Source organism: Onychostruthus taczanowskii, unplaced genomic scaffold (genome assembly GCF_017590055.1).
Source record: "Onychostruthus taczanowskii isolate IOZ18803 unplaced genomic scaffold, ASM1759005v1 scaffold32, whole genome shotgun sequence".
Taxonomy (NCBI): Eukaryota; Metazoa; Chordata; class Aves; order Passeriformes; family Passeridae; genus Onychostruthus; species Onychostruthus taczanowskii.
In genome coordinates this window covers 2,250,773-2,276,518 of record NW_024500572.1, presented here as the reverse complement: position 1 = coordinate 2,276,518, position 25,746 = coordinate 2,250,773, and the positions used below count along the sequence as shown (strand labels likewise).

At 42.6% G+C, this 25,746-nt stretch overlaps 4 protein-coding genes across 8 annotated transcripts; 3 read left to right on the top strand and 1 right to left on the bottom strand.

The window, feature by feature from the left end:
* The first annotated feature begins 41 nt into the window (after positions 1-41).
* Positions 42-7,389, top strand: DDX55 (DEAD-box helicase 55). Its single transcript, XM_041410241.1, has 14 exons — positions 42-158; positions 410-460; positions 548-634; positions 1,020-1,111; positions 1,212-1,274; positions 1,857-2,006; positions 2,665-2,854; positions 3,003-3,085; positions 3,464-3,595; positions 4,529-4,621; positions 5,240-5,354; positions 6,032-6,200; positions 6,559-6,851; positions 7,156-7,389. Exons 1-14 carry the CDS (start codon positions 51-53, stop codon positions 7,318-7,320), a joined length of 1,791 nt encoding a protein of 596 aa, XP_041266175.1. The 5' UTR covers positions 42-50; the 3' UTR covers positions 7,321-7,389.
* Positions 7,390-7,615: 226 nt separating this feature from the next.
* On the bottom strand, positions 7,616-11,119 carry EIF2B1 (eukaryotic translation initiation factor 2B subunit alpha). 2 transcript variants are annotated; one of them, XM_041410246.1, is made up of 9 exons: positions 11,076-11,119; positions 10,892-10,993; positions 10,661-10,797; positions 10,465-10,581; positions 10,181-10,293; positions 9,486-9,554; positions 8,740-8,815; positions 8,419-8,544; positions 7,616-8,008 (listed from the first exon to the last, which is right to left on the bottom strand). In XM_041410246.1, the coding sequence occupies exons 1-9, from the start codon at positions 11,086-11,088 to the stop codon at positions 7,853-7,855; spliced, it is 909 nt and encodes a 302-aa protein (XP_041266180.1). In that variant the 5' UTR covers positions 11,089-11,119; the 3' UTR covers positions 7,616-7,852. The 2 variants fall into 2 exon arrangements, with proteins under 2 accessions (XP_041266180.1, XP_041266181.1); XM_041410247.1 differs by having other exon boundaries at positions 11,104-11,116.
* A 4-nt stretch (positions 11,120-11,123) lies between these two features.
* Positions 11,124-15,946, top strand: GTF2H3 (general transcription factor IIH subunit 3). Of its 4 annotated transcripts, none has more exons than XM_041410245.1 (13): positions 11,124-11,153; positions 11,318-11,397; positions 11,694-11,800; positions 12,334-12,497; positions 12,756-12,818; positions 13,054-13,083; positions 13,526-13,554; positions 13,639-13,713; positions 13,902-13,955; positions 14,181-14,249; positions 14,372-14,507; positions 14,590-14,626; positions 14,714-15,946. In XM_041410245.1, exons 1-13 carry the CDS (start codon positions 11,144-11,146, stop codon positions 14,781-14,783), a joined length of 924 nt encoding a protein of 307 aa, XP_041266179.1. In that variant the 5' UTR covers positions 11,124-11,143; the 3' UTR covers positions 14,784-15,946. The 4 variants fall into 4 exon arrangements, with proteins under 4 accessions (XP_041266179.1, XP_041266177.1, XP_041266178.1 ...); XM_041410243.1 differs by having other exon boundaries at positions 13,045-13,083; XM_041410244.1 differs by having other exon boundaries at positions 11,691-11,800.
* A 618-nt stretch (positions 15,947-16,564) lies between these two features.
* TCTN2 (tectonic family member 2) lies at positions 16,565-24,703 on the top strand. Its single transcript, XM_041410236.1, has 18 exons — positions 16,565-16,690; positions 17,481-17,594; positions 17,878-17,951; positions 18,085-18,280; positions 18,483-18,583; positions 18,830-19,026; positions 19,256-19,379; positions 19,886-20,021; positions 20,628-20,693; positions 21,064-21,192; positions 21,453-21,530; positions 21,837-21,917; positions 22,230-22,341; positions 22,711-22,814; positions 23,205-23,355; positions 23,994-24,119; positions 24,208-24,296; positions 24,480-24,703. Exons 1-18 carry the CDS (start codon positions 16,609-16,611, stop codon positions 24,584-24,586), a joined length of 2,067 nt encoding a protein of 688 aa, XP_041266170.1. The 5' UTR covers positions 16,565-16,608; the 3' UTR covers positions 24,587-24,703.
* The last annotated feature ends 1,043 nt before the right edge of the window (positions 24,704-25,746 follow it).

Genomic DNA, 25,746 nt, shown 5'->3' with positions numbered 1-25,746 from the left:
GGCGGCCGCGGGGCGGGGGAGCGGCGGGGCGGTGACACCGGCGCGCCAAGATGGAGGCGGTGACTGAGGGCGGCTGGAGCTCGCTGCCGGTGCCGCTGAGCCCGGGCGTGCTGCGGGCGCTGCGGGAGCTCCGCTTCCACCAGATGACCCCGGTGCAGGTGCAGGGACCCGCGGCACGCCCGGGGAAGGGGAGGCCGGGCTGAGGAAGGAGGGCGCGGGCGGTGTGAGGAGCGCCGGGGCCGGCCCGGTCGCAGCAGTCACCGGGTCCTGTAGCAGCGAGAAGCCGCAGCCGTGACTTTCCCACCGGCTCTGCGTGGGTGGTGTTCACAGCGAGCTCTGATGTGTCGGAGGAGTTTCACCTCTGTGAGATTTACCTCCGCCTGTTCATGTGGTGCTTCTCTTTTTGCAGTCTGCGACCATCCCGCTGTTCATGAGTAACAAAGACGTGGCTGCAGAAGCGGTGAGTGCTTTTCCTTCGTGCAGCTCGTTGTTTTCCGGCCTTGTCTCTGGAGCTGAGGGAGGCCTGACGCTCTTTCCACTCTCACAGGTCACAGGCAGTGGGAAAACCTTGGCGTTTGTGATTCCCATACTGGAAATTCTTCTCAGACGGGAAGAAAAATTAAAGAAAATGCAGGTGAGGTTAAAATATTCAGTACTGAGTTCCTTTTTATGATGTGCCAGTAAGATTTGAGAACTTCAAGAAAATATCCATAAGGAATATTACCAACACAGAGTGACTGTGTGCTCAGCAACAATAAACTGTTTAAAACCTGGAAACAGAATTGGGGTGCTCCCACTGCACTTAGGTACAGCTTCTTCTCTGGCATGAACAGAACAGGGTTCTGAGATGTTAGAAAAATGTCCCAAAATATGGATGTTTTTTATACTTTATTGTATTTATGGGGAAATGTTTTGTCTGAAACAAGGCTCAAAATCATGGCTCATGTTAATTCAGCTTGAAAGGGAGGATTCTGCCCAAATGTTTCTTTTTTTCCTCCCCACAAATTCCTGTTTTTCAGGTTGGAGCTATAATTATCACACCGACCAGGGAGCTGGCCATTCAGATTGATGAGGTGCTGTCACATTTCACAAAACACTTCCCCATGTTCAGGTGGGTGAACTTCAGCATTCCCATGACCACAGTTCCTTCTGTCTCTGGTGAACCAGCAAAACTTCCAGATGACCCAAATCTTTCTGTTTTACTGTTTTAGTCAGATTCTTTTGATTGGTGGGAGGAACCCCATGGAAGATGTTGAGAAGTTCAAGGAGCATGGGTGAGTTGTTTGTCAGTTCTCAGAGCTGTGGTTTCTCCTTGTCAGGGTTTTCAGCCCAGAGCTGTGATCCTGCTGGGATGGTGCTGCCAGAATCTTTTGGGGTGAGCTGGGAAATTGTGGGGTCTGTTCCTGGAGCGAGGTGCAGCTCTTATGTGACATCAGCACCATTTTTCTGCTGTTTGGGTGAAGAACAGAGCTGAAAAGTGCCTTCAGTGGATATTTCACTTCTCCCTGCTCATTAATTTCCTGGAATTGTTTGGTGCTGATGCTGGAGTTTTGAAGGAATCCTATTTGCCACTGGCTTTTGCATGGAGGTCCCAAACATTCCTGCAGCTGACAGCTGCTGTCCATACCTGCTGTTTATATTTAGAATTTTGAGAACTTTATTGCCACAGGGGATGTGCTTTCACTGGGGCATTTCCCCCCATGCCGTGATACCTGAAATGTGGCTGCAGTTAAAAGTGACAAGATGAAATCGTTTGACTGAAGAATGCAGGGCAGGGCTGTGCTGTGCTAACAACACCAGGAGTTCTCCCAGATTCCTCCCCCTGTAGTGAGGGAATTGCTGTGTGTGACCAACAGTGGCAACATCATCGTGGCCACCCCGGGCCGCCTGGAGGATCTGTTCAGGAGGAAAGCAGATGGGCTGGACCTTGCCAGCTGTGTCAAGGCTCTGGATGTGCTGGTGTTGGATGAAGCAGACAGACTCCTGGATATGGGCTTTGAAGCCAGGTATTGAAATAATGAATTCTGGTGGTTCTTCTGCAGTTTTAAATGAGTTGATGTGAATGAGCGTGGCCTGCAGTGGCCTCCAAAGTTCATTTGTTCTGGTTTTTTTTTGAAATTTCTGAATTTGTTCTTTCATCTTTGCTCTGTAACTACACAAAGCAGTTGCTATGTGGGAGGAGAATCAGGAAATATAGAGCTTCAATGAATATGGAATTTCCTTTGTTGAGATGTATGTTAGCATATCTCTATTAATAAATATCATTATTCACACTCCAGAATGGCTTAAAACACTTTAACCAATAAGCTTTGATCTCTCTTTTCTGTATTTTTCTGGGAGAAAGAGGGGTAATAGCTTATCTCTCTTTCTCTCAGAGTTAAGGTAGTTATTTCAGTAGCAGTTTGACATGTGATAACAAAGCCTATTTTGCTTGTAAACTCCTTTCCAGCACTGATGCTGGTCAGTAGTAGGATTTTTATTTCTCAGAGGTGCAGAATTATGGCCTGAGGGTGCTTTTGTCAATTTTCAGTCAGTGTAGCTGAGAGCTACAGTTGCCTGGGTAGGAATTGAATATTATTTCCTGCTTGGATATTTCTGGAGTGATTAAAGCTCTTCCTGAGGGAAGCCTTGGGACAGTTACATTTTCCATGTGCTTCCCTGCAGCTTGAATGCCATTCTGGACTTTTTGCCCAAGCAGAGGAGGACGGGTCTGTTCTCAGCCACCCAGACCCAGGAGGTGGAGAACCTGGTGAGGGCAGGGCTGCGGAACCCCGTGCGCATCTCGGTCAAGGAGAAGGGAGTGGCAGCCAGCAACACCCAGAAAACCCCGACACGCCTGGAGAACTACTACATGGTGTGAGCCTGGGCTCTGGCTGAGCTCCCTGTCCCCTCTCCTTTCTTCCTGGTCCTATCCATAAGATTTTAAGTCTTGGATAGTTAGGATTCACGTTAACAGGAGAGCCAAAGTCCGTTTTCTTATGTTTTTCTTTTGCATTTTGTAGATCTGCAAGGCAGATGAGAAATTTAACCAGCTGGTGCATTTTCTTCGGCAGCACAAGCAGGAAAAGCATCTGGTCTTTTTCAGGTAATTCTGTTTGTGTTTCATTGTGAGAACAGTTTGATGTTTCATTACCCAAATTCCAGAACTCTGCCCTTTCTTGCAAAGGACACAACTATTTTCAAAGGGATTAATTTTGAGAGCTGTTTTTAGAATATGGTGCCTAAAAAGACATTAATCATTGCTTCATGTCAGGATTGTGTTATTAAGGAAAATATAAATTTTATGCATTGTTAAAGTAAGACATTATAGATGATTATATGTTAATTATAAAAATTATGTGCATGTTTTAAATAAAAATAGTGTATATTTTTGAAAGAGCTTGGGAAACTCTAGCTTGACTGTCTAAACCTGATTAAAAATGCAGCATAACCTTTTGCTTTATGCCTGTCTTTATCACAACAGCACGTGTGCCTGTGTGGAATACTATGGGAAGGCTCTGGAATGCTTAATTAAGCAGGTGAAAATAATGAGCATCCACGGGAAAATGAAGCACAAGCGAAACAAGATTTTCACAGAGTTTCGGAAGCTCCCGGGGTAGGAACGTGGGAAGGGCTGGAGCAGCCAGAGGGCAAAACAGTGAGGGGGAGCTGGTTGTGTCTGACTGTTCTTCTGCTGCTTGGTGTGGAAGGATGGCTCAGGTGAAGGGTGCTCCAGGCTGCTTCTGAGTGTATTGATGATATCAGAAATTGTGATATTGATAATATCACAAAGTATGACCCCAAACAAAGGGAAAATGGGACTGGAGCATCTGCACCCTACTGTAGATAATCCATTTGGCAGCACAGGAGCTGAGCACACTGCACTGTCACTTGCTACAGTCACACATTAGCCCTGATTTTAAACAAACTGGTAGCAAAAAGAAGCTTTTCCTGATTAGCAACCAGAGTGGAAACTCAGAGTATTATTTTATTAGTGCAGGAACAAAAACATGGCAACACAGTGCTGTAACCTGCCCTCAGGGAAATGTTCCTTGGCAGCTTTGCAGGATGCTGTTAAGAAACTCTTGCCTCATCAACTGTCATTTTTGTTATTGCATGGGACCTGAGTTTTACCTTTTTATGTTATGAGAAAAATAATTACCAGCAGATTGTAAGAAGAGCTGTTGAAAAGAACAGCATGGCAGTTTTGCTTAAATTGTCACTCAAGTCTTAAGTCTTTTATTTAAAAATATTTTTTATAGTACATTCAGCTGTGGTGGATGCAGTGCTGGTTTAAAATTTGAATTTTTAATGGGGAATTTATTTGTCTTAGAAATGCAATATAAATCACAATAATTTTCATGATGTTATGTAGAATTTTAGTTGGTGAAAGCTGCAATTACCGTGTATTTTATCTCTTAAAAAACCCCAAATGTTTTAAAATGTTTTGTTCCTCACTCTCCAGGGAAGGTGCAGAGCACACAGCTGTGAGGAGGCTGGCTCTTCTCAAATGACAGGTTAATGAAAATACACTTTTTCTTCTTCCTAGGGGCATTTTGGTGTGCACAGATGTGATGGCCCGTGGCATTGACATTCCAGAAGTGCACTGGGTGTTGCAGTACGACCCACCCAGCAGTGCCAGGTACAACTTCAGAACCTGAGGTGTTTTTCTTTCTCTGTGGTCGTTTCTTTCTGTGCTGTTCGGGTCTCAGTTAGGAACAAAAAACTGCATAAAACACATCTAATCACTTCCTGGAGGTTAATCTGAGAGAGCACACAAAATAATGCAGGAGCAAGGGAGGCTGAAACAGTGCAGGTTTTGTTGTCACTGCTGTGAATGGCAATGACTTTGTGGTGTGTGGGTGTCAGTCAGGGGGTGACTGTCACATCTCTGTGCAGAGGTGGCTCTGGGGTAAGGCTTTGTGTGAGAATATCAGAGTGAGAGGTGACACTGGTATGAAGGAGAACAGAGGTGAGAGCAGGGACTGAGGGATGGTACATTGAAAACTCACAGGAAAGGAGCCTTTCCATGGATTTTAACTTTTGCTGTCATAATTCTTCCTACAACTTGCTTGAACTTCACTCCCAAAGCAGGAACCCCTTGCTTTAGCCTAACAATTGGGTGGGATTGCCACACATCTCTTGTGTTACACTTTGCTAACTCCTGTTGGTTTAGTTTAGTGTTTTCCATCCCACAAGATTTGCCCTTTTTCTGCCCAGTGCTTCCAAACCCAGCTGAGCTCTCTCTGGGCTGTTTCAGTGCCTTCGTGCATCGCTGTGGTCGCACAGCACGGATTGGCAACGTGGGCAGTGCCCTGGTGTTTTTGCTTCCCATGGAAGAATCCTACATTAATTTCCTCTCAATCAACCAAAAGGTGAGTAGGCTTTTATTCTACCCCAAAGCAGGAGAGAGCAAGGGCACAGACTTACTGATAGGAGCTTTGAAATCAGAATTTGTAGGATGTGGGGTCATACACATGGGTAATGTTTTAGCAGAGGTGCAGAATTAAAGGACAAGAGCTGCTTATTAATCACCAAATGCAGCTGGAACATGACTGCTCCAGTGTTACCCACTGGGTTTCTAAGAGGAACATGCAATGAGTAAGGAAAGGCCTTTTGTTCCTAGGGGTGTAAATTGAGCATTTGCAGGAGGGCAGTGCTGGCTTATGGTCCTGCCCCAGCCCTGCACCAGCAGCTCACCCTGCAGCCTCTCTGCTCTTTACTTACAACTCCTACAATCCCCCATGCCTGCTCCTGCCTGTGTGGGATTCATTGTGTGAATTCTCTGGAGACCTCCTAATGGGACCAGAGCTTGGTAAAGCAGGAGATGAAGATGTTGCCTCTGTGGAGCTGCAGTGGGAGAACTCTGCTGGGCCAGCAGCTGCTGCGTGGGGCTGATGGTCAGCTCGTGTGTTGGAGTGCCCAAAGGGAGAGGGGCTCAAAGCTGGCTGAGGATTAACTGGGCAAGAAGGGTGAGTTTGAGGTTTCACAGTGCATTCCATATAATTTGGTTGAACTTTTCCTTTGGTTTTGTTTATTTTCTGGTTCCCAGTGTCCCATGCAGGAAATGAAACCGCAGACAGATGTGCTGGATCTTCTTCCCAAGCTGAAGTCCATGGCCCTGGCTGACAGGGCAGTGTTTGAGAAAGGGATGAAAGCCTTTGTGTCTTACGTCCAGGCTTATGCCAAACACGAATGTAATCTGATCTTCAGGATCAAAGGTAATTCCCAGCAGGGCTGGTGCCTCTCACTGTATTTCTCAGACAACAAAAGCATAGTGGTGTTATCCACAAGCTTCAGCTTCAGATTTTTGATCTCACATTCACTTCCTGCACCATCAGATTTTGATAAAACTCCTATTTTTTTTCAAGCATCTTGTTTCAAGAGAAAACATTTAAATATGGAGCTTGACCACACTGATAAAAGTTGGGTAAAGTGACTTAGTATCGTTGCCAGTATTAAGGTATAGAGTGCAAACAATACATTAAAATAATGTTGACTTTTTTTTTTTTTTTCTATTCTCAGTAAATTAACTTTCTATCCAGCATGAAACTGACTTGATAATCTTTATTTCAACAGATCTGGATTTTGCCAGTCTTGCCAGAGGTTTTGCATTGTTAAAAATGCCAAAGATGCCTGAACTAAGAGGAAAAAGTTTTCCAGACTTTACTCCAGTCACTGTCAATACAGACTCCATTTCATTTAAGGATAAAAACAGAGAAAAGCAGAGACAAAAGAAATTAGAAGAACAAAGAAAAGAAAGAGAGGAAAACCAAGGGAAAAAGAAATTTGTAAAGAACAAAGCATGGTCAAAGCAGAAAGCCAAGAGGGAGAAGAAAAAGAAAGTAACAGCTAAAAGGAAGCGTGAAGAGGTAACTGTGTCCATTCCCTTAAACTGAAGTTATTGCTAGAGGTTTTTAAAGCCAAACACTAAAACAACTTGTCAGCATTGATGCTGGTCAGTAGTAGATTTATTTCTCAGAGGTGCAGAAGTGCTTTTGTCAATTTTCAGCAAGTGTAGCTGAGAGTTACAGTTTCCTGGGTAGGAACTGAATATTATTTCCTGCTTGGATACTTCTGGCAAACTCTTGACTTGTAATCTTCTCTTGTGTTCAACTGTGTGCAATGAAAACCTTTTGGTGTTGTGTTTAATTTGTTGTTTTCAACTTCCAACAGGGCTCTGATATTGAAGATGAGGATATGGAAGAGTTGCTGAATGACACAAGACTCTTGAAAAGATTAAAAAAGGGAAAAATTAGTGAAGAAGAGTTTGAGAAGAAACTAACAGGCAACCATAGGCTCAAAGCAGAAACTGTTGAGGACATAGAGTCTGAAGACTGACAATTACTCTAACCACATTTTTACATTAAAACACTGCTTATTTCAATAAAACTGGATTTCTAGAAAAAATAGAGAACAAAATACGTCTATAAAAAGAGAACAAAGCTGATCTAACTGCTTCACAGAGAGACCTGGCATCCCTAAAGACAGAGCCTGCAGTTGTTGAGAACAAAGGTAAAAGCACCATTCTGGTGTTGCAGGAGCTGCAGGTTTCCATCAGCAGCCTTGTGCATGTTTTAATTTTGTTTTTTTCAAGTACCTACCACAGATCAGTAACAGAACACCTCAGAGTGAGTCTGGATACACCATAAGGGATTTTATTTTACAGTATCAAAATATTCCATCCCTCTTTAAAATAATTTAGTTGTGGCCTTTAGGAGCTGTAATAACTTTGGGAATTTTTTCAGCAGTGGTCCATAATTATGTTAATCCTTCTAATGGCATTTCCTTGCCATGCTCACGTATCATCCTCCAAGTTCTTAGAACCCTGGCAGTCACTGAAGATGACACATCCTGTGCAGGAGTCTCTGAGTTACAGGTAGAGTTTGATGAGTTCATCACTGACAGCTGAAGGAGTCAGCACACCGAGGTCTGTGAACAGCAGAGTGATCAGTGATGGGGAGGTGTAGTCAATCCAGGGGTGCTCCTCTGTTAGGTTCTGACCTGTTTTCAGAGTGTCTGCTTTGTACTGGAAGGAAACAGAGACCATCAGTTACTGCACAACTGCAAGTGAAATCCTCTTTTGGGCAAGAGCAGTGCTACAGCCTCAAGCAGATGTCAAGGAAGTCAAGTGCACACCCTGGTGCCACCTTGGTCTCAGCTCTTTTATCTTGTGTAAAAAGTACAAATTATAGTTCTGGAGTGTGTTGGTTTAACTCTCTGACCCTCAGCTGCTCTTGTGCCCTAAAGGAACTGCTTTAGGAACAGAGTACCAGTATCAGGACAAATTGTGGCTGTTTGGTGCCTCTACCATGGAGCAGTCCCAAAATATACCATGGCAGAGAGATCCATGTAATCAGAGATGCTTAGAAGACAATTTTTCACAGACACACCAGTGTGCACCTTAGCTGGGTAAGATGAAAGTTGAGTTTCTCTCACCTTAAACCTGTCAGGGACGTCCTGCTGATTGAGAGGGAAGAGTCTGACAAACTTGAAACTTTCTGCTACCACGTAAAATGGCTTATTCTGGGCTTTGGCACACACAGCAATTTGATTGGTGCCAATCTGTGGAGACAGATGGAAAACAACATTGCAGACTCAGAGCTTGCCTGAAAATATTTTCCAGCTTCCAACAATTAACAGACATTTCCTGGATAAAATCCAAATGGAAGAGACTTGTCAAAAAGCTTTAAATGCTTCAGAGAAACCACACTTTAAAAGTCCAGAGTGTACAGAATGATGTAAGAAACTCACAATTACCTTGTTGATAATGCCTCCACTTTCAACTACACCTTCAGCACCAACTAACACCAGGTCCACTTTCTCCATAATGTACCTGTTAAAAGGGGAGAAAAAAATCCAAGCATTACTGGGTAATAGGACAAATTGCTTGCTGAACAGAACAGAAATGAGTAATTCAAACAATCTTTCCATTTTCTGCACTAGTTCCATCTACCTCGTGTAAGTCCACATGCTGCTACACATCCTTGCAGTGAGATTTCATCTGCTTCCCTGTAGGAATATTAAGTAGCCTTTTCTTCCCCAGCCATAACTGACCCTGGCAGTTATGTTACTGTATAAAAGCTGGAAGAAGCTGTACTCTAACTAGGAATGTTCAGATTTATTGTAGCTGTTTCTTTTCTCATATATTGGGCAGTGCTAATTTAGCAAACACCTTAAGAAACCACAAAATGATAACACTTATGCAAATTAGGAAAAAAAGTGGCTTCTTTGTTTAGCACCTCAGTTCCTTTTTACAGATCTGTACAAGTTCTTAGGTCTCGTTCTTTCTTTCATTCCAACATGCAAAATCAAATGCTAGTGTTGTAGCTGACACATTCTAATTGTGCACCTAAAGCTGTAACTCGTTTGGCCTGTTGGATGACTTTGACAAACTAAGTAATATTCTCTGGGGTTTGAACAAGCTGCTTACATCTAAGTTTATTTTGTCTTACTGTCAAAATGAAATTGCGATGGAAAATATCAAAATTTATGATCAGGCTCACCCAACTGCAGCATCCAGAATCACAGTCACGGGAATGTTCAGCTTCCTCAGAGCTTTTGCCATTTTTTGCCTATTAAAGAAAACATTTGGGCCTTAACAATTACTTTTTTTTAAAGACAATAATAGGAAAATATTGTCTGAAAGTCTGAAGCCTGTGACTGCCCCCATTCCCCTGCTGGTAGAAGAGAAAATGAGTTATTGTATAGAAATAGGAATTGTTACATGTTGTTAGTGACATGTACTACCCAGCATGCAGGGTTAACTCCTTCATTTACACAACAATATTTGCTCTGAAGGATTTATTTAGCATCTTTAAATGACATTGTTAGCTGTATATTTTACTTTGCTATGATTAGCATAATACTGATTATTTTAGCCTACTTCTTAAAGAGACAGTTATAAAGCAGTTGCCTCCCATCTCCCAGTGGAAAAGTAGGTTGCCTGGCATTGACCAAGGGTTTGTGAACCTCTGAAGAAAACCTAGATAACACTAATTAGGATATTGAGTATGGAAAGTTAATTACCAGTATTTTTTAGATTTTTTTTCACTTGTCCAGAATAATGTGATATGAGTGACACTTGCTGTTTAAAATGCTCTGACCAAGCCTAGCAGCTTTTCTTAGGGCAGGACAAGTTGGATGGTAGCTGTAACTTACCCTGTTAACCAAGATAACCCCCAAATTAATGAATACTCGCCCTGCTTCATCTGGCTGTGATTCAGTAACATAAACACTGAATCGCTTCTTGGACTCCACAGCTGCTTCCAGCACCCTGAGGACCACCCTGGAGTAGGCGTGTGTCAGTATTCGCTGCCAGGACAAAAAAAAATCTCACATTACATTTGCTGAGCCTCGGGAAACTTTGACTTTTGTCATGGCTCTGTGCAGAACTGTGTTGTGCAGAAGCCCCATCAGACTCCTCTCCCCTCCTGCCGGCAACAGCAAAACCGAACAGCAGTGACCCTGCCCCGCCATACTCACAGCACCGTCTCTGATGAAAGGGTGACACAGCTTGGCGATTTTATTCCTCGACAGAGAGACTTTGGTCAGGAAGATCTCGCCGCGCTCGATCATGATTTCTTTGCACTTGGAGTAGTCCTGGCAAAGAGCGGGATGCGCGCTGAGCGGCCGCAGGCTCCCGCAGCAGCAGCAGCGGGGCGCAGCGGGCAGCCCTTACCGAGTACTCCAGCGAGGTGAGGCTGATGAAGCGCAGGAAGAGCTCCCCGCCGGAGGACACGGCCACCGAGGAGTCCACCCGCGACAGGGTGTCGATGGCGTCCCGCAGGCTGTTCCGCAGGCCCTGGATGGTCTCCCCTGGGCAGAGGCAGAGACGCGTGGTCAGGGCCTCGCCCTGGGGACAGCCGGGGCTGGGCGGGGTGCGCGCCCCGCCGGGGGCACCCGGACCCACCTCGGTCCTGCTTGAGGAATCCCAGCAGCGCTCGGATGGCGGCCACGGCCGAGGCGACATCGGGGTCGTCCCTCAGCTGCGCCCTGAACGTCTCGATCAAGTCTGAAAGGCAACGCGGAGCGTCAGGGCCTGCCCTGCCCGGCCCCGCCCGGCGGCTCCCGGGGCTGCCCCGCGCCCCCGTTACCGTCCGTGCCCATCGCCGCCCCCGTTACCGTCCGTGCTCATCGCGCAGCTGCCCGGCCGGCCGGCGCGATGAGCGCGGGTGAGCGCGGCCGGGGCCGCCCGGCGGGCTCTGGGGGTGCTCCGGAGGGGTTTGGGGGTGCCGCGGCGGGGCTCGGGCTCCTCGCGGGGAAGCAGGGGCCGAGAGCGGGGCTTTGCGGCTCTGCTCGGGGCCCGCAGTGAGGCCGCTGTGCGCTCCCTTTGCAGATGATGAGCTGAGCCTGCTGATCATCGTCCTCGACACCAACCCCATCTGGTGGGGGAAGAGGGCCCTGGGAGAGGCTGAGGTACGGCCTTTGGGCGCTGGCACTGCTGATGGGCATTTCTGAGGGAAATTATGTCATTTTCTTTGACTTCTGAACTGTCCTCGTGTTGTCTGCTAAAGCAGGTATAATGGGTATTGTAATACCTTTTGAAAGAGCTATGCAGCATTCTGTATACATTAGAGCTTTTTTAACAGCAAAAGCTCTTTCTGCATCTTCAAATTTAGGTTTTTAAAATGCAGTCATTTCACAGATTACTTCTGAATTGCTTCTCTGTAAATCTCATTGTGCTACATCTGCTCTGTTCTTTTTTCCAGCAGTTCACCCTGTCGAAATGCATCGATGCAGTGATGGTGCTGGGAAACTCTCACCTGCTCATGAATCGCACCAACAAACTCGCTGTCATAGCAAGTCACACTCAGGAAAGGTAGAGCTGCTTCTGAACAGTGTAAAGGTTTCCAGTTTCCTGTATCTGTCTCCTGATTTTCTTGTTTGATGGCAAGAAACCAAGTTAAAAGTGTGTACTGTATCATTGTCTTAGAAAAAGAAATTAGCTGAAGCTAAATAGGAAAGAATCTTAATGAGTTACAAAGCAACAAAAAGACTTAGAAGACGGGAGGTTTAAATAGACTTAAAAATATACAGAGAGAGAATGATAGAACAATACAAATGGCAGAAGGTCCCTACTTAAGGGATATTTTTACCCCAGATGTTTGTGAATCTCAGGATCTACCCCCAAGTGCAGCCAAAGAACTTTGCCAGATCTCTTAAGAGATGTCTCAAAAGGAGGGAGCTGCATGTGGGTTTTACTCCAGTTTAAGGTCACCTACCTTACACAGCCTCATTAATGCCTAAAGTATTAAAAGGATTTTAAATTAAACTTCAGAGTATTGTTATCTGCAGCTGATTAGTTTATAGCATTTTTTCTTACATGAGTGCTTTGTTTTCCCTCTGTTTCAGCCGTTTCCTGTACCCTGGGAAGCGTTGGGCTGCTGCAGATCCCTTTGGAGAGGGAGGCCCTTCCATGGAATCCAATTGCTCTGGCAGCAAGGATGGAAAATATGAATTATTAACAGCAATAAATGATGCAATTGCAGAAGAGATTAAAGACCTCATGACAAAGAGTAAGGGGAAGAAAATTCTAGGCTTATTATGCAGAGTTGGAAAACACTTGGACTGTCAAGGAGTTGCAGAAATGTCCTCTATTTTCATCATATGAATTTTAATATGCTTGAAGTAGATGAGTTTATTATGTTTGACACTTCAGGCCTCTGCATTAGTGTTATTTGCCAAAGATAAAACTGTGTAGTATTTTGTATTCTTAGGTTCAGTGGCTGTTTTAAGGTATAAAAGTAACTTTTGCACTTTTTCTTGTACTGCAGCTGACATGAAGGGCCAGCAAACAGAAACACTGTTAGCAGGATCACTTGCTAAAGCACTTTGTTGTATCCTTTTGATTACAGAATCTTCAAAGCCTTTATGTGTTCTTAAGACTGTTTCTTATAATACTAACTTTTACTATTCTTGTTTTGTTATAACACTTAAAACTGAAACATTTGCCTGATAGCTGTGGCTTGTGCTTATCAAAATGTGTATTGGCCAAGGTGGTGAATGTGTGGTGTGGATCATGGAGTTATTTCCAAGAATGGAATGTAGATTCCTTAATGTTAGCTAATGTAGACATCAACAAGATGAACAAAGACCTAAAAGGTAACACCTTTTTTCCTGTTTTCAACACTGAGTAAATATTTTAACCTGAATAATAGGTATAAATGCACATGCACACATAAATAAGCAAGTTTGGACACACACCCATTTTCAAAATCAAAATATCTACCTGATAGGTAGAGGTTTATTTTGATCATTTGACGCTGCCTACATTAAAAAAAGTTAAAGGACTTGATCAATAGTCCACATCCTTGGGGAGATTTTCTGTTGTGTGGAAATAAACTGTAGCTGGAACTTCTTGGAATAACTGGAGGTTGAGGGGAATTAGTCCATAGATAATTGTCACTGAAATAGTTTCATATAAATGTTTTATCTGACCTGTTAGATCTAACATCCAGCGTATTCTGAGGTGTCATATGCTACAGAATTAAAGGGGTGATACAAACAAGGTGCTGATGCATTTCTCTTTCTTTTTAATACTTAGCCAATCAAGAAATTAAATCAAGGATTCTGGTAAGAACTTCTGCTGTCACAGTTTTCTTTTAGTCCTGAAATCCAGTGATATATGTAGGCTAACAAGTTTGAGTTTGTATTTAGGTCATAAAAGCTGCAGAAGACAGTGCATTGCAATACATGAATTTCATGAATGTGATCTTCGCAGCACAGAAACAGGTGAAGCTGGCCTTTTTTCCATTTATGTTATCTTTTATTTCTGTGTAAAGATAAGACAAATGTTAATTTGTCTTATGATTACATAATTTATAGTGCATTTGTCATGGAAACAAGTCATGACAGTAACACTGACAGGGCTGTGTGGGTTTTGGCTAAATTTGTTTTTTTATGCATGTCATCTCTTGCAGAGTATTTTGATTGATGCATGTGTCTTGGACTCTGATTCAGGTCTTCTACAACAGGTACAGACTTGCTGTTCTTATTTGCCGTTTATATTAACTCATAAATACTTGATGTTAGGGAGTTCAACACGTTCTTCAGCTCTTTCCTTTAATCAAGAGTGGGTGTGGAAATATGTTCAGTGCATCTGACAGTTCTGTCATGCAGGCCTTGTGCAGTACATGGATATTTTAAATGCCCTGTTAATGTCACCAAGCAACAATCTGACTGTGGTCTCTGCTTTGCAGGCCTGTGATATCACGGGTGGCATTTATTTGAAAGTGCCCCACATGCCATCCCTTCTGCAGTATTTGTTGGTAAGTCACTTAGAAAACACTTCGGTGTTTTTTGCGTGTCAGATATGAAATACTCACTTCACTGACCTGATAATACAGGAATACCAACCCAATTCACAAAGTACTTCTCTCTATCCCTGCAGTGGGTTTTTCTCCCTGATCAAGAGCAGAGATCACAGCTCGTCCTTCCACCTCCTGTTCATGTTGACTACAGAGCTGCCTGCTTCTGTCACCGCAACCTCATTGAAATTGGCTACGTGTGCTCCGTGTGCTTGTCAAGTAAGTTTATCAATATTTAACAGTCTGATTTCTTACATTCCCATGACCTGTTTTAGTGAAAGCCAATTCTTTGATTTTTCAGTATTCTGCAACTTCAGTCCTATCTGCAGTACCTGCGAGTAAGTGTTTATTCTTTGTATTTCAAGGGTGGGTGTGGGAATATGTTCAGTGTATCTTGACAGTTGCTTTTCCATGTTTTTTTCCAGGACTGCTTTCAAAATATCATTGCCACCTGTCATGAAAGCAAAGAAGAAGAAATTAAAGGTAGCTGCGTAGCAACATTATGTAAATACATCGTTACCTCCTCCAGAATTCCATGAAATGGAACCTACTTGAGAAACTGATGGCACTTTTTATTGGATATGAAAGAGAACTGTATGCAGTGCTATTACTTGTTTCTTAGGGGATAAATATTTAAAATGTATGTTTTCTATGCAGCCTGTTAAGTAACAAATCACTGTATTACCATGTAATCTGTGCTGTTTCAAATACTAATTCTTCACTGTAAGAGGAACCAGAAGTTACATCCTGGTAAAGAGACACAGCCTGTGAATTTGAGGGTCTTCTGTCCACTGAAAAGTTTCACACCTCTGAGTTATTTTCAAAGTCAAGAAAGCTTCAATTCTTTCTGTATGTTGGTGTAAAGTTAAGAATGACCATTTCTAGTGTGTAGGATCAGAATCACAGCACTGTGTTGTTCAGGGACTTCAGCTTCTTACTAGCAATATGAGCCATCATTTTCAAGATGGTTTGTGAGCCACTTGGAAAAGAAAAAAAAAAAAGGTGCTAATTGCCCTGCATGTGCACTCACATATATTCATATTCCTGTGACTGTACTGTCCTTGTGGTATTTCTTTCTCAATTTGATATCTTTTCATTTGTGACTGAAAAGGCCTCCCTTTGTTTAAAATAGCATCAATAAATGCAGACTAGCTGGTTAGTCTTCAAGGTTTTATTTTGAAACTGGAAAACAAGAAATGTAGTTGTAATCTGATAATAGGCACACTTCTTATTTTTAGTATTTGGGTTTCCATCTGACACGTGACAAGAACAAAGACTTTTGGATTGGTGTCTTTTGTGGCAGGAAGGTCTGCTGTGTACTTCTGAATGTGGCTTTCATTTAAAGAAACAAACAGTATTTCCTTCTAAAGAGAACTATATAATTTGGTAGTTTAACCTTTCTCCTGAAAGGAATAGAGAGGAATTTTTTCCACATAGAAAACGAGTTATTTTTTCCTTCCCAATGTGTATACAGGAATTTGTCAGGTCTTGATATTCACATCAGGTTTTGTCACTGTAACAGCTGCAGTGCCAGTTTTTTCTGGGCTTGCCAGTGTAACAAGGCGAGCTTTTTTTCATTGACAAAAGCCAATTTGTGTGAAGGCTGTATTTATAATTTACGTTGTATAAAACTTTTGTAATAAAGACTGTTTTTTTTTTCAAATGTGGTCAGATATTGCTTTGATATTTAAGGGTGAGCTACGTGATTTTCCTGGAGTTTTGTTGTTTGAGTCATACTAGCAAACAAAGGGATTAGTGTTTATTTGCTACAAGTTACATACTTCTCTTATTGATTAGTATTCTAATGCCTATTAGTTAATGATTCTCTCAGTTCTCATTAGTCCACATGCTCAGTTTCTGTCTTCTTTTGGGTTTGGGGGTTTCTCGGGTCACTGGTCTCCAACCAGAATTACCTTTTACCTCCTTGGATCTGATTTCAGCGCAATTACTGAGCTGGTTTTATTTGTTTCTTCCTTAACTGGAAAGTCCAGCCAGATGTCCTGGTGGTCCATAAATTCTACCTTCTTTCATGTTCATAATCAATACAACCTCCCTCTTCCCAAACCGTGCCCGGGTCTGAGAGCCCTAAACTTTAATTTTTCCTCTCACACACTTAGAGCTTGTTTGTTAGCGTTGTTAGCTGTGTTAATTTGTGACCGGCCGGGGGTGCGGAGTTACCCCGCCGCCACCATCGCTGCCCGGTCCCGTGAGGCGGCCGCGTTCCCGCCCTTCCCGTGAGGCGGCCGCGTTCCCGCCCTCCGCGTTGCCATGGCGCCGCGCTGGCGCTGCAAGATGGCGGCCGGGCGGCCGCCCTAGCGCTATGGGCGGTGTCGGCTTCGGGGCGCTGCTGCTGGTGCTGCTACGGGCGGCTCCCTGCCCCGGGCAGCTGGCCCGGGACACCGGTGGGTCAGGGGGTGAGCGGCCGCAGTGAATGGTGGCCTCCGGGGGGCGAGGGACGGGCGGGATGTGGGGATCGCCGTCGGCCCGGGTGGGTGTGAGGGGAGGCGGCGCAGCCCTGAGGGCTCCCCTCAGGAGCACGGTCTGGGGCGCCCCTCCCAAACCCGAAGGTGCCCGCCGTGGAGCTTCTGCCGGTGCTCGGCACAGAGGGGGCGGGTGGAGCAGTTTATGTGGGACCTTTCAAGCTTGGCAAAGTCTAAAAAGAAAAACCCAGTGAAACTCCCAGCTCCGAACCCTAAACTTGCCACTGCGTCCGCATGCTGAAGGCAGCGGCCCGCGGCTCTCGGATCGCAGGACATCCCTCGCACAATTCATGGCCCCAAGAAATTAAAAAGTGTAAGCAACAAATGCTAAATATGTATTGCCTGAGCTGTGCAGCATCTGCTTGGGCTGTAATGTTATTTTACTGCCTGTTTACTGGGCATCTTCACACATGTAAACTTGAGGCATAGAAAGCTACACCCACTCCTCCAGCACTTGGCAAGAATGGAAGTACAACCCTGTGCTAAGGCATTACATGATATTTTTCTTCTGTTTGCAACAAAGTCTTAGAGTGTAAGAATATAGCCCAAGCACACCATCCATATGTCTTACAGATGTTACCTCTTTCAGTCAACTTGTTTCTTTCTCTTTTTTTTTTTAGTCTTTCAGCCTTCATTTATTCATATGTCGGGGTTTACAGATGTTACCTCTTTCAGTCAACTTGTTTCTTTCTCTTTTTTTTTTCTTTTTTAGTCTTTCAGCCTTCGTTTATTCATATGTCGGGGCCCAGAGTAAATTCATTTTTTCTTGGCAATTCTTCAGGAGTTAATTTTTCTATAATTTTAAGTCCTAGAGATGCAGAGACAGGTAAGAACACTTCAACCCCCTTTCCCCATATAAATAAATACGTTTGAATTGTTAATATTTTTTTACACAAAAATTACTAGAGAAATGGTAATACATGTCATTTAGTGCCTTAATAATTACAGAAACAGGAATTTCAGACATTCCTGAGATTAACTCCTTAGTTCTCAGTTGTTTCTGTGTGAGCTGGGCCTGAGGGTGCACCTGAAGGCACAAGAGGAGTTTAAATGTACTTCTCATTTCCCAGTCCTTTCTAAATTACCTTTAATTTTTTTTTTTGTTATAGGAAAATTGCAGCTTGCAAATTGCAGTGGAAGTAAAAGAGCTGGAGACTGGAGTTTGGATGTAACTCCTGGTGTGGTATGTAAAATACTGATTCTTCTGTTATTCCACTTCATTGCAGCTTCTCTCTCAGAAGCTGATGAGTGGTATAGACAAGAGCAGTTTAATACAAGCTATCAGAGCTGTCAGACTTTATTTTGTGTTTTTCCAGAACATTTCCAAGGTGACTGTAAGCCTCAGCAGAACTCTGGAGCTGTGTTTGCCCAATGCCACCGAGTGCTGCCCCTCACCTCTGTGCATGGTGGAAACACTCCAGGTTTTAGCCTGCCGTGGTTCAGTGATACTGGCACAGCTCCTGATTCAAGCTGAAATATTTGCCAACTCCTCCTTTGCAGGAAATGTGTCAGGTAAGTGCTAAAGAAAAAATGGCATTTTGGCTGTTTTTTCCCTCTCTGTATGGAAAAAACGGGGTTTGGGCAGCAATAAGAGATAGTGAGCAATCAATGGAATTTAAAAATGTTTTTACACAGAATAAACTGCAGTGTGCATGGTCTTTTTATTTGGATTTCAGTCCACTTAATCTGATTTTCTCTCCTACTTCTGTTACAGAAAATGCAACTATCATCCCAAACCAGGCATTTAAGCCCTTGGGTTCTTGTCCTTGTAACTTAACAGCTGGAGCTTGTGATGTTCGTTGTTGCTGTGACCTGGTACTTATTTCTTGTTAAACTTTAAGTCTTTTCAAAGATTCTAGACTCTCTTGCCTGTGGGGGGAGAGAGGTACTGAATGCTTCAGACTAGATGGGTGTTTGGATATTCCAGTATTTCTGAAAGTAAATATGTTCTCTCTACCAAGTTGCTTGATTTACCTGTAAGTTTGGCTTTATATTGCCATAAGTGTATTGCAATTTTATTTTATTACCTTGCTAAAGAGTGACCATTCTTTTCCCTTTCAGGAGTGTACACCAGACTTGCAGCAGTTATTCAGTGGATCATGTTTCACTGGAGTGTTTGGTGGGGATGTAAACCCACCTTATGATCAGCTGTGCTCTTCCCAGTCAATGGAATATACCCCTGAGTGGTTTCCCTTCCTTTGTATACAGTCTTCTCTTGACAACACACCATTTCTTGGCTATTTTTATCATGGCTCTGTGTAAGTCTTAAGAAAATTTATTTTCTCATCACACTCATTATGCAACCAAAAATATAAAAATATTATATGTCTTTATAATGAAAGTTCCTTTGAAATTAGGGTTTTAGGGTGTAAACCTCAAATGCAAGTGGAGAAATGTCATTGGTAGTATATAAGACCAGGGGACATGAAAGCAAACTTGTAATTATTTGTGTGAGGTAAAGAGTTTAATTTTTAAACTTGTTTGCAGTTCTACACCCAAAGTTCCTTCATTTAAGATCCCTCTGCAGACTTCTCCTGGGAAACCTTTCACTGGTTACAGAGAAGGAGATCCAATTATAACAGAAGAAGATGAGTATTTTACTGTTCCCCAGGTAATCACTTGGTGCTTGTGAGCTTTTGATTCCTCTTGGTTTGTTTGGAACTCCCTGCATCACTCTCCTTATGGCATTGCATCCAATTTCAGCAACTTGATGCTGGGAAGTGGTGGGTGTATTTGTCACAAAAAACCCTCAACCAATCAAACAAAAAAACCCCAAAACAAAATCACAAAATCCTTATTAAAAGTAAACATTGTCCTTCCTGATCCTCTTGCCTATCCCTGCAAAAGGTAATGTATTTTGGAGACACTTGTTGGTTATAATTACTTTCACAAATGAAGATGAAGTCATGGTGTACATGAAACTGCTTTTGAAGCTGTTCTTTTAAAGTGTTAACCTCTCTTTTGCCAGAGGCTGAGGTGTTTTTATAACATCAGATAGCTTGCTTGTCAAAGTGTTTTGTGTGGCTGTAGTGCACATGTGGGGCATTTTACTAACAAATAATCTTCAAATGGAAAGCAAAGGGATAGAAAATCCTAATTTCTGTGAACCCCCTGCAGCAATCCCTGGCTGGACAGTGTGTTGGGAATGCTCCTGTGGCCTATCTCCACAACTTTGATGTCAAGTGCTTGACCAGTTTGGAGTCTTACAAGGAAGGCTTGCCCCATGATGTGAGGATAAACAGTGGCACTGCAGGTATGCTGCAGAAATCCAAGCAGGAATGTGTTTCATTGTTTCTCAGAGCTGCTGGAACAGAACAAACCCGAGGGCTGCTGGCACAGTCACTAAATGTAACATCTGTGTTATCTGGTGGCCGTAGTTCAGCATTTGGGGATGTTCTGTTCCTGGTTCTCATGACCTTCTAGCAAGTGTCCCACTGTTTCCCAAGATTTAGGAGGTAAGGAATAACAGCATGGGCCTTTGTGTCCCATTTACCTGTTCCTGGTGACTCATTTTCAGACTGTTGCAGAGCCCTGTTTCTGTCAGGAGGGTGCAGCATCAGCGTTTTAGAGTTAGTGAGAAGTGGTTACTCTCTGCATTACTTATGAAGAGTCATTCTGGAGTTTGAGATAATGTGATTTCCAGCATGAACATATTTTATTTTATGCTCCATAACTGTGTAATTTTGTTAGTCTATATTACCTCTGTAAGACCCACAGTTAATTAGCTCTGCTTTCAAAATACATAAACAGTCTGGGTCTTTAACAAATTTTCTAAATAACTTCCTACTCAGTTTTCATAACAACAAGGGTTGCACCTTGGATGTGAAAACAGAAGCCTTTGTTTGTTTTTTGTTCTCAGACTTCATCCAACAAAATGTTGTCTATAGAGCTGTCACTGACAGGAGCAAATTCATCACTGAAAGTGGTAGGTCTCTTCCATTTAATTAATATTTCTTACTTAACTTGGATTGTATATGAAATAGATTATTTTGATGTCTAAAATGTTTACCTTCTGCAATTCTTAGGAGGAATTTTGTATGTTATCTAAGACTGGAAAAGTAAACTGTATTTAATTTACTCCAGTCCATCACAGCTGGTCAGGAAATCAGGTTCCTCACCTTGCATACACGGGGGACTGCACCACTGCACACTGAAACAATAAAATAAATTCTCAAAAAGATAAATGTTGTAATTTCCAGAATTTTGTCAAGATTTTAATGTGTTCTTTCTCAGCTGCAGTAGCAGAGCTTTTTAATTAGAATGCTTTTCATTATGACCTTTTCTCCTTCTTCCAGAAAACCTTCTTGCTGCTGAGGTTCTGTGTCAAAACGTAACTTTTGCAGAATATTATAAATTCATTTGGAAAGACAAGAACATTGAGCAAGTAAATGTCACTGTCTTCCTTGGAAGCTTATGTGATGGAGGTATGATGACATTTCTTTTATGATTTTTTGATTTGTTTCTTTGTATTCTGTATGCAAATTCTATGTTAGAATCTCTTATTTAGTAGTTATTCTTAAAAATAATTTCCCTCGGACTCTAGAAAGAAAATTATGGGTCTGATTTCCATTAATTTGTATTGATTTAAATCTTCTGTCACTAATGAAAGACAGAAGTTTGTGCTCTAGAACATCCATTTTGCTACTTTACTTATTTAAAAGTCATAATTTTTTTCTTTCACCAGAAATCCTGACACAGAGATTCACAGTCGAATTTCTAAGTTTAGACAGTACTAATGGAGAGGAACTGTTTGAGAATCCAGGTATTAATACTTCATTTTGCCTGTTAAAAGTAAAAAAATTCATGCTGTACAGATTCTTATCAGTGATTACATTTTATATTTCTTTTGTACTTCTTCATGTTGCCAGCCTTCACCTTCCTGCCTTACTGCACTGCCAACAGCAGTGAGTAGTTCTTAGGCTTTTGTTGCATAGATATTGATTATTTAAAGTGAGGCCATTCCCACTGTAATGGAAATGTCATTTACTTCAAGACTGATGACATTTAAAGCAATGCTAATGTTTACAGATTCTTCTACAGTGTTGATAATTTACCCTTCTGTGTTTAGGGTATCAAGTTGGAAAACCAGTGAAAGCTGCAAATCTGAATGCTTCTGATCCTCTTGGAAGCCTAAACATTTGGCAGCCAGGTATTGGCTTGTGAGGTTGCAACTTCAATTGTAGCTAATGCTAAAATTTTGGAGATTTATTTGGTTTTTGGATTTTTTAAACATATTTTAGTTAAAAATCTCTGTCAGATTTTGCTTTTCCTTCCCAAGCTTTCAAAGGTCAGTAAGAAAACCTTTAATGCTTTTTTGGAAAATTGAATGGACTTGTATCTGTTTTTGAGCTCTACCACGCTGAGTTTGCTTTCTCATGTTTGATGTTTTGCACAAAATTGAATGCTAGAGATCCAGAGGTGGATAATAGGAAAGATCAAGTGAGATGTTTTCATTTCACAGCTGGCAGAGGTTTATGTGCATCAGCAGCTGACAGACCAGTTCTGTTTGGAGTAGACTCCTACTCTGGGTGCATTCTAGAAGTTGATATTAATGAAGATTGCAGCCTTTTAAGGTGAGCCACACAAGCTGAATTGTTTATCCCTGCTTCATCCCTCTTGTTGATTGTGATGTGACTGTCTACAAGTGCCTCCCATCAGCACTGGTACATTCTTTTTAAATATTCATGTGTGTGTTTCAGCTCTCTGTGGTTAATAGTCTCACTTCTGTTTTTGATGGGAAATCATAATGGTTTCACTCTTTACTCAAATGAGGATTGTGTTGGCTGCTATACTTTTCCATTTCTTCCCTTTAATAGTTCAAGTTTACTTTTGCTGTGTGATAACATCTTTAGGATAAACTTAGGGTACAGTAATATTGCAACCCAGAGTGGTAAGGCAGTACAGATTTACATTCTGTTTGATGTTACATTCTTACTTTGCAGAGGAAATGTGACTGAGAAATTGAATGCATTAATACAAGCCACTCACATTGGAAAGAGGGACAATTCCAGTTACACTGATCTAAATGACTGGGTGGAAATTATACGTAAGTGAGGCTTGTGTTGTTCTTTGTAGTCTAAATATGCCCATACAGTAAATAAAGCATGTCAAAATAAATCCAAATTGTAATTTCAAGTACCTAAAGCTAGTGATATGTGTGTCTGCATCCATCCATCCATATATGTATACACTTAGGCACATAATTCAGTACATCTGTGGATACTGCATATTTTACTGCCAGCCTGTACACATATGACTTGGTATTTATCCACTGATAAATTATTGCTTTAGGTGTTTTTTATAGAGAGAAACATTTTTAATGTGTTTGTGTGTGACAGTTACCAGCATTTCACTGAGCTATGAGAATAATCTATTTATGGAATATAGAATGTTTTCCATAAGATTTACATTTAAATCCCTCTGTTCTCCTTCATAGGTATTGATCCATTTAGTTCTAATGTGAGCACTGGGGGCTTAAAAGGCATTTGTCCAGATATTCCTGCAAACCTGAATATTCACATAATCTTTGCTAAAGTGGGAGCAGTGCAAGGGATTCCCCAGCAGCAAATTCTTGCTGTGCAGATCAGGTAAAGTGAGTTGTGTCTCTGGCTGTCTGACAAATAAATGCTTCATTTTGAGCCTTGCTTACCTAACACATCCCAAATTAATTTTACAGACAAAAAGGGTGGGGTTTGTTGGTTTTTTACATGTCTTTCACTTTGCAACTCAAATTCCTTTGATCACAACTAGGTTAACTTTTTGCCCTCTGAAATGAAAATTAAAGAAAAAATTAATGATTAAAAGCAGATAATCCTTATACTTCACTGAAATACTAAATAAAAGACATGATGCTGCCAACAGCAAGCATACACAGGGCATCCCATCAGGAATCATGTGGTGGAAGCAACAAGATTGTCCTGTGTTCTGGCTTGCCGCATTGCAGAGCTTTGGGAGCTGAAGTAAATGTTTTATTCTTTCCTGAAACAGGGAATTTTCACTCTGCAAACCCTTCCCCCCTCCACCAAGTCAATCCCTATCAAATAAGTGGGATTCTGTTCTGTTTCCCTCATTTCCAGACTGTGCAAGTTCTCCCCTGTACGATGTGGAAAATCCAGGGATTGTCAACCTCCTCATAAATACTGTGTGTTTTGTCCTTTCCTGCTTGTGTTTAGGGTCTAAACTTCCATTTCCAGCCCCCAAGCAATAGTTATGCTTTTTGTTACAGTTACTCAACAGTTTTATGGCAGTTCCAGTGTGGGCTTGGCTGCAGAAACACCCTCAGCTTTCTTCCCATCACAGCTTCTGTTCAGTTCATTGAAGTCCCAGCTCAGCCACCCCTTCCAGTGACCAGGTAGTTTTGGTAAAAACATTGATAACCTCCCTTTATGTTCAGCAGATGTAACATGAATTGCATTGACCAAAAGGTTCCTTTTTTCCAGGTATCAGAAGATTTATGCAGAGTTTGACTGCAATCAAAACGAGGTGTGCTGGCCACAACTCCTTTATCCACTGACACGCTTTTACACAGGTAAAGTGATAAACAATGTGGGATGCCACAAAACATGAAATGCTGTATTTCTTTGACACATAAGTAGATGTGGGGAGTTGTCTGAAAGAATGCACTTTTATCTGTATTTTTGGGTTGTTGTATAAACTAGAATTTAGCTCTCACATGCTTAGTTTTTTTTGGTTTTTTTTTTTTTTTTTTCAGGAGAACCATATTCCCAGTGTCTTGCTAAAGGCCTGTTTCTGGCATTTCTTGTTTTGCTTGCAACAATTATGAGCAACCCTTGGTTTTCTAAATTATGGAACAGATAGGTAAAAATTATGGAGAAACACTCTTGGATTTTGTAGACAATTTATGTAAACATTTAAAGATACAGAAAATCAGCATACAGAAAATTCTACAGCATACAGAAAATGGCTGTTACCTAAAACAAAAATAAATAAATTATTTTTAAGCTCTAGACTCTGTGTTTGGAGTAGCAAAGTGCAGAGCTGACTTCCAGAAGATGGCGAGTCCAGCCCAGAAGCTGCAGCAGGTTTGGGATTGCCCTCATGGATGGACCATTGTCCTCTCAAGCCAGTTCTCTTCTCCTAAATTTCTTGACAATAAACCCCTTGTGCCCTCCTATTTTTGGAGCAGTGGGCTGACTTCTCAGGCTTCTGAGAAGTCGCAGCCCTTCAGCTATTTTCATGTTTTGATCTGAAATTCTCTTTTCCAGTTAATTCTTTGCATTAGCAACTTGTTGTGTCTGTGTGCAGGGCTCAGAAAACATCTACTCTTTGTCCTTAGCTGATGAGATGCAACATTTGGGATTTACTTGTGGTTTGGATGGGCCACGAAGTTGAGGACTGGAGCAGTTCTGCTATAAAGACAGACTACACGTTCAGCCTGAACAAAAGGTTGTGTGGAGACCACCTTCCAGTATCTGAAGGGGCCTACACGGCTCCAGAAAGAGACTCTTCATCAAGAACTATAGAACAGAACAAGGAGTAATGGGTACAAATTGAAAAAAGGGTAACTGAGGTTAGATATTAGGAAGACATTTTTACTGTGGGGGTGGTGAGACACTGGACCGGTGAGGTTGTGGATGCCGCAAGCCTGGCAGTGTTCAAAGTGGAGCAACCTGCTCTGCTGCGAGGTGCCCCTGCCCACGGCAGGAAGGGCTGGGACTGGGTGATATTAATTAAGATCCATTCCAAGCCCACACGGTGTGGCTCTGGGGGAATGCTGCTGTGCAGGGCCAGGACTTGGGCTCGATGATCCCTTCTCGTCCCTTCCGGCTCAGCATTTTCTGTGATTCCACGACGTTCTCAGTCCTGCATTTCCCCCTCTCCCACAGCAGCCTCTCAGCGGCGGCCAGCACGCCGGCTGCCGTTCCCGGTAGCTCCGCCGGCGGTGCCCGAGCCCGCCCCGCGCCGCCGCCGGTTGGAGCCGCGTTCTGCGGCCGTTCCCCGCCCCGGAAGCGGCAGCC

Excerpts from the sequence above, each read along its gene's own strand:
- GTF2H3 (XM_041410242.1), top strand. Across the intron at positions 11,398-11,690 it reads GGGCCCTGGGAGAGGCTGAG|CAGTTCACCCTGTCGAAATG; the intron begins GTACGGCCTTTG and ends TCTTTTTTCCAG. Across the intron at positions 14,250-14,371 it reads CCCTTCTGCAGTATTTGTTG|TGGGTTTTTCTCCCTGATCA; the intron begins GTAAGTCACTTA and ends CTATCCCTGCAG.
- DDX55 (XM_041410241.1), top strand. The coding sequence starts at position 51 with ATGGAGGCGGTGACTGAGGGCGGCTGGAGCTCGCTGCCGGTGCCGCTG. Across the intron at positions 159-409 it reads ACCAGATGACCCCGGTGCAG|TCTGCGACCATCCCGCTGTT; the intron begins GTGCAGGGACCC and ends CTCTTTTTGCAG. Across the intron at positions 4,622-5,239 it reads GACCCACCCAGCAGTGCCAG|TGCCTTCGTGCATCGCTGTG; the intron begins GTACAACTTCAG and ends GGGCTGTTTCAG.
- EIF2B1 (XM_041410246.1), bottom strand. Across the intron at positions 9,555-10,180 it reads TCACAGCCAGATGAAGCAGG|GCAAAAAATGGCAAAAGCTC; the intron begins GCGAGTATTCAT and ends TTTCTTTAATAG. Across the intron at positions 8,009-8,418 it reads ACGTCCCTGACAGGTTTAAG|TACAAAGCAGACACTCTGAA; the intron begins GTGAGAGAAACT and ends GTTTCCTTCCAG.
- TCTN2 (XM_041410236.1), top strand. The coding sequence starts at position 16,609 with ATGGGCGGTGTCGGCTTCGGGGCGCTGCTGCTGGTGCTGCTACGGGCG. Across the intron at positions 16,691-17,480 it reads GCAGCTGGCCCGGGACACCG|TCTTTCAGCCTTCGTTTATT; the intron begins GTGGGTCAGGGG and ends TTTCTTTTTTAG. Across the intron at positions 22,815-23,204 it reads TGACTGGGTGGAAATTATAC|GTATTGATCCATTTAGTTCT; the intron begins GTAAGTGAGGCT and ends TCTCCTTCATAG.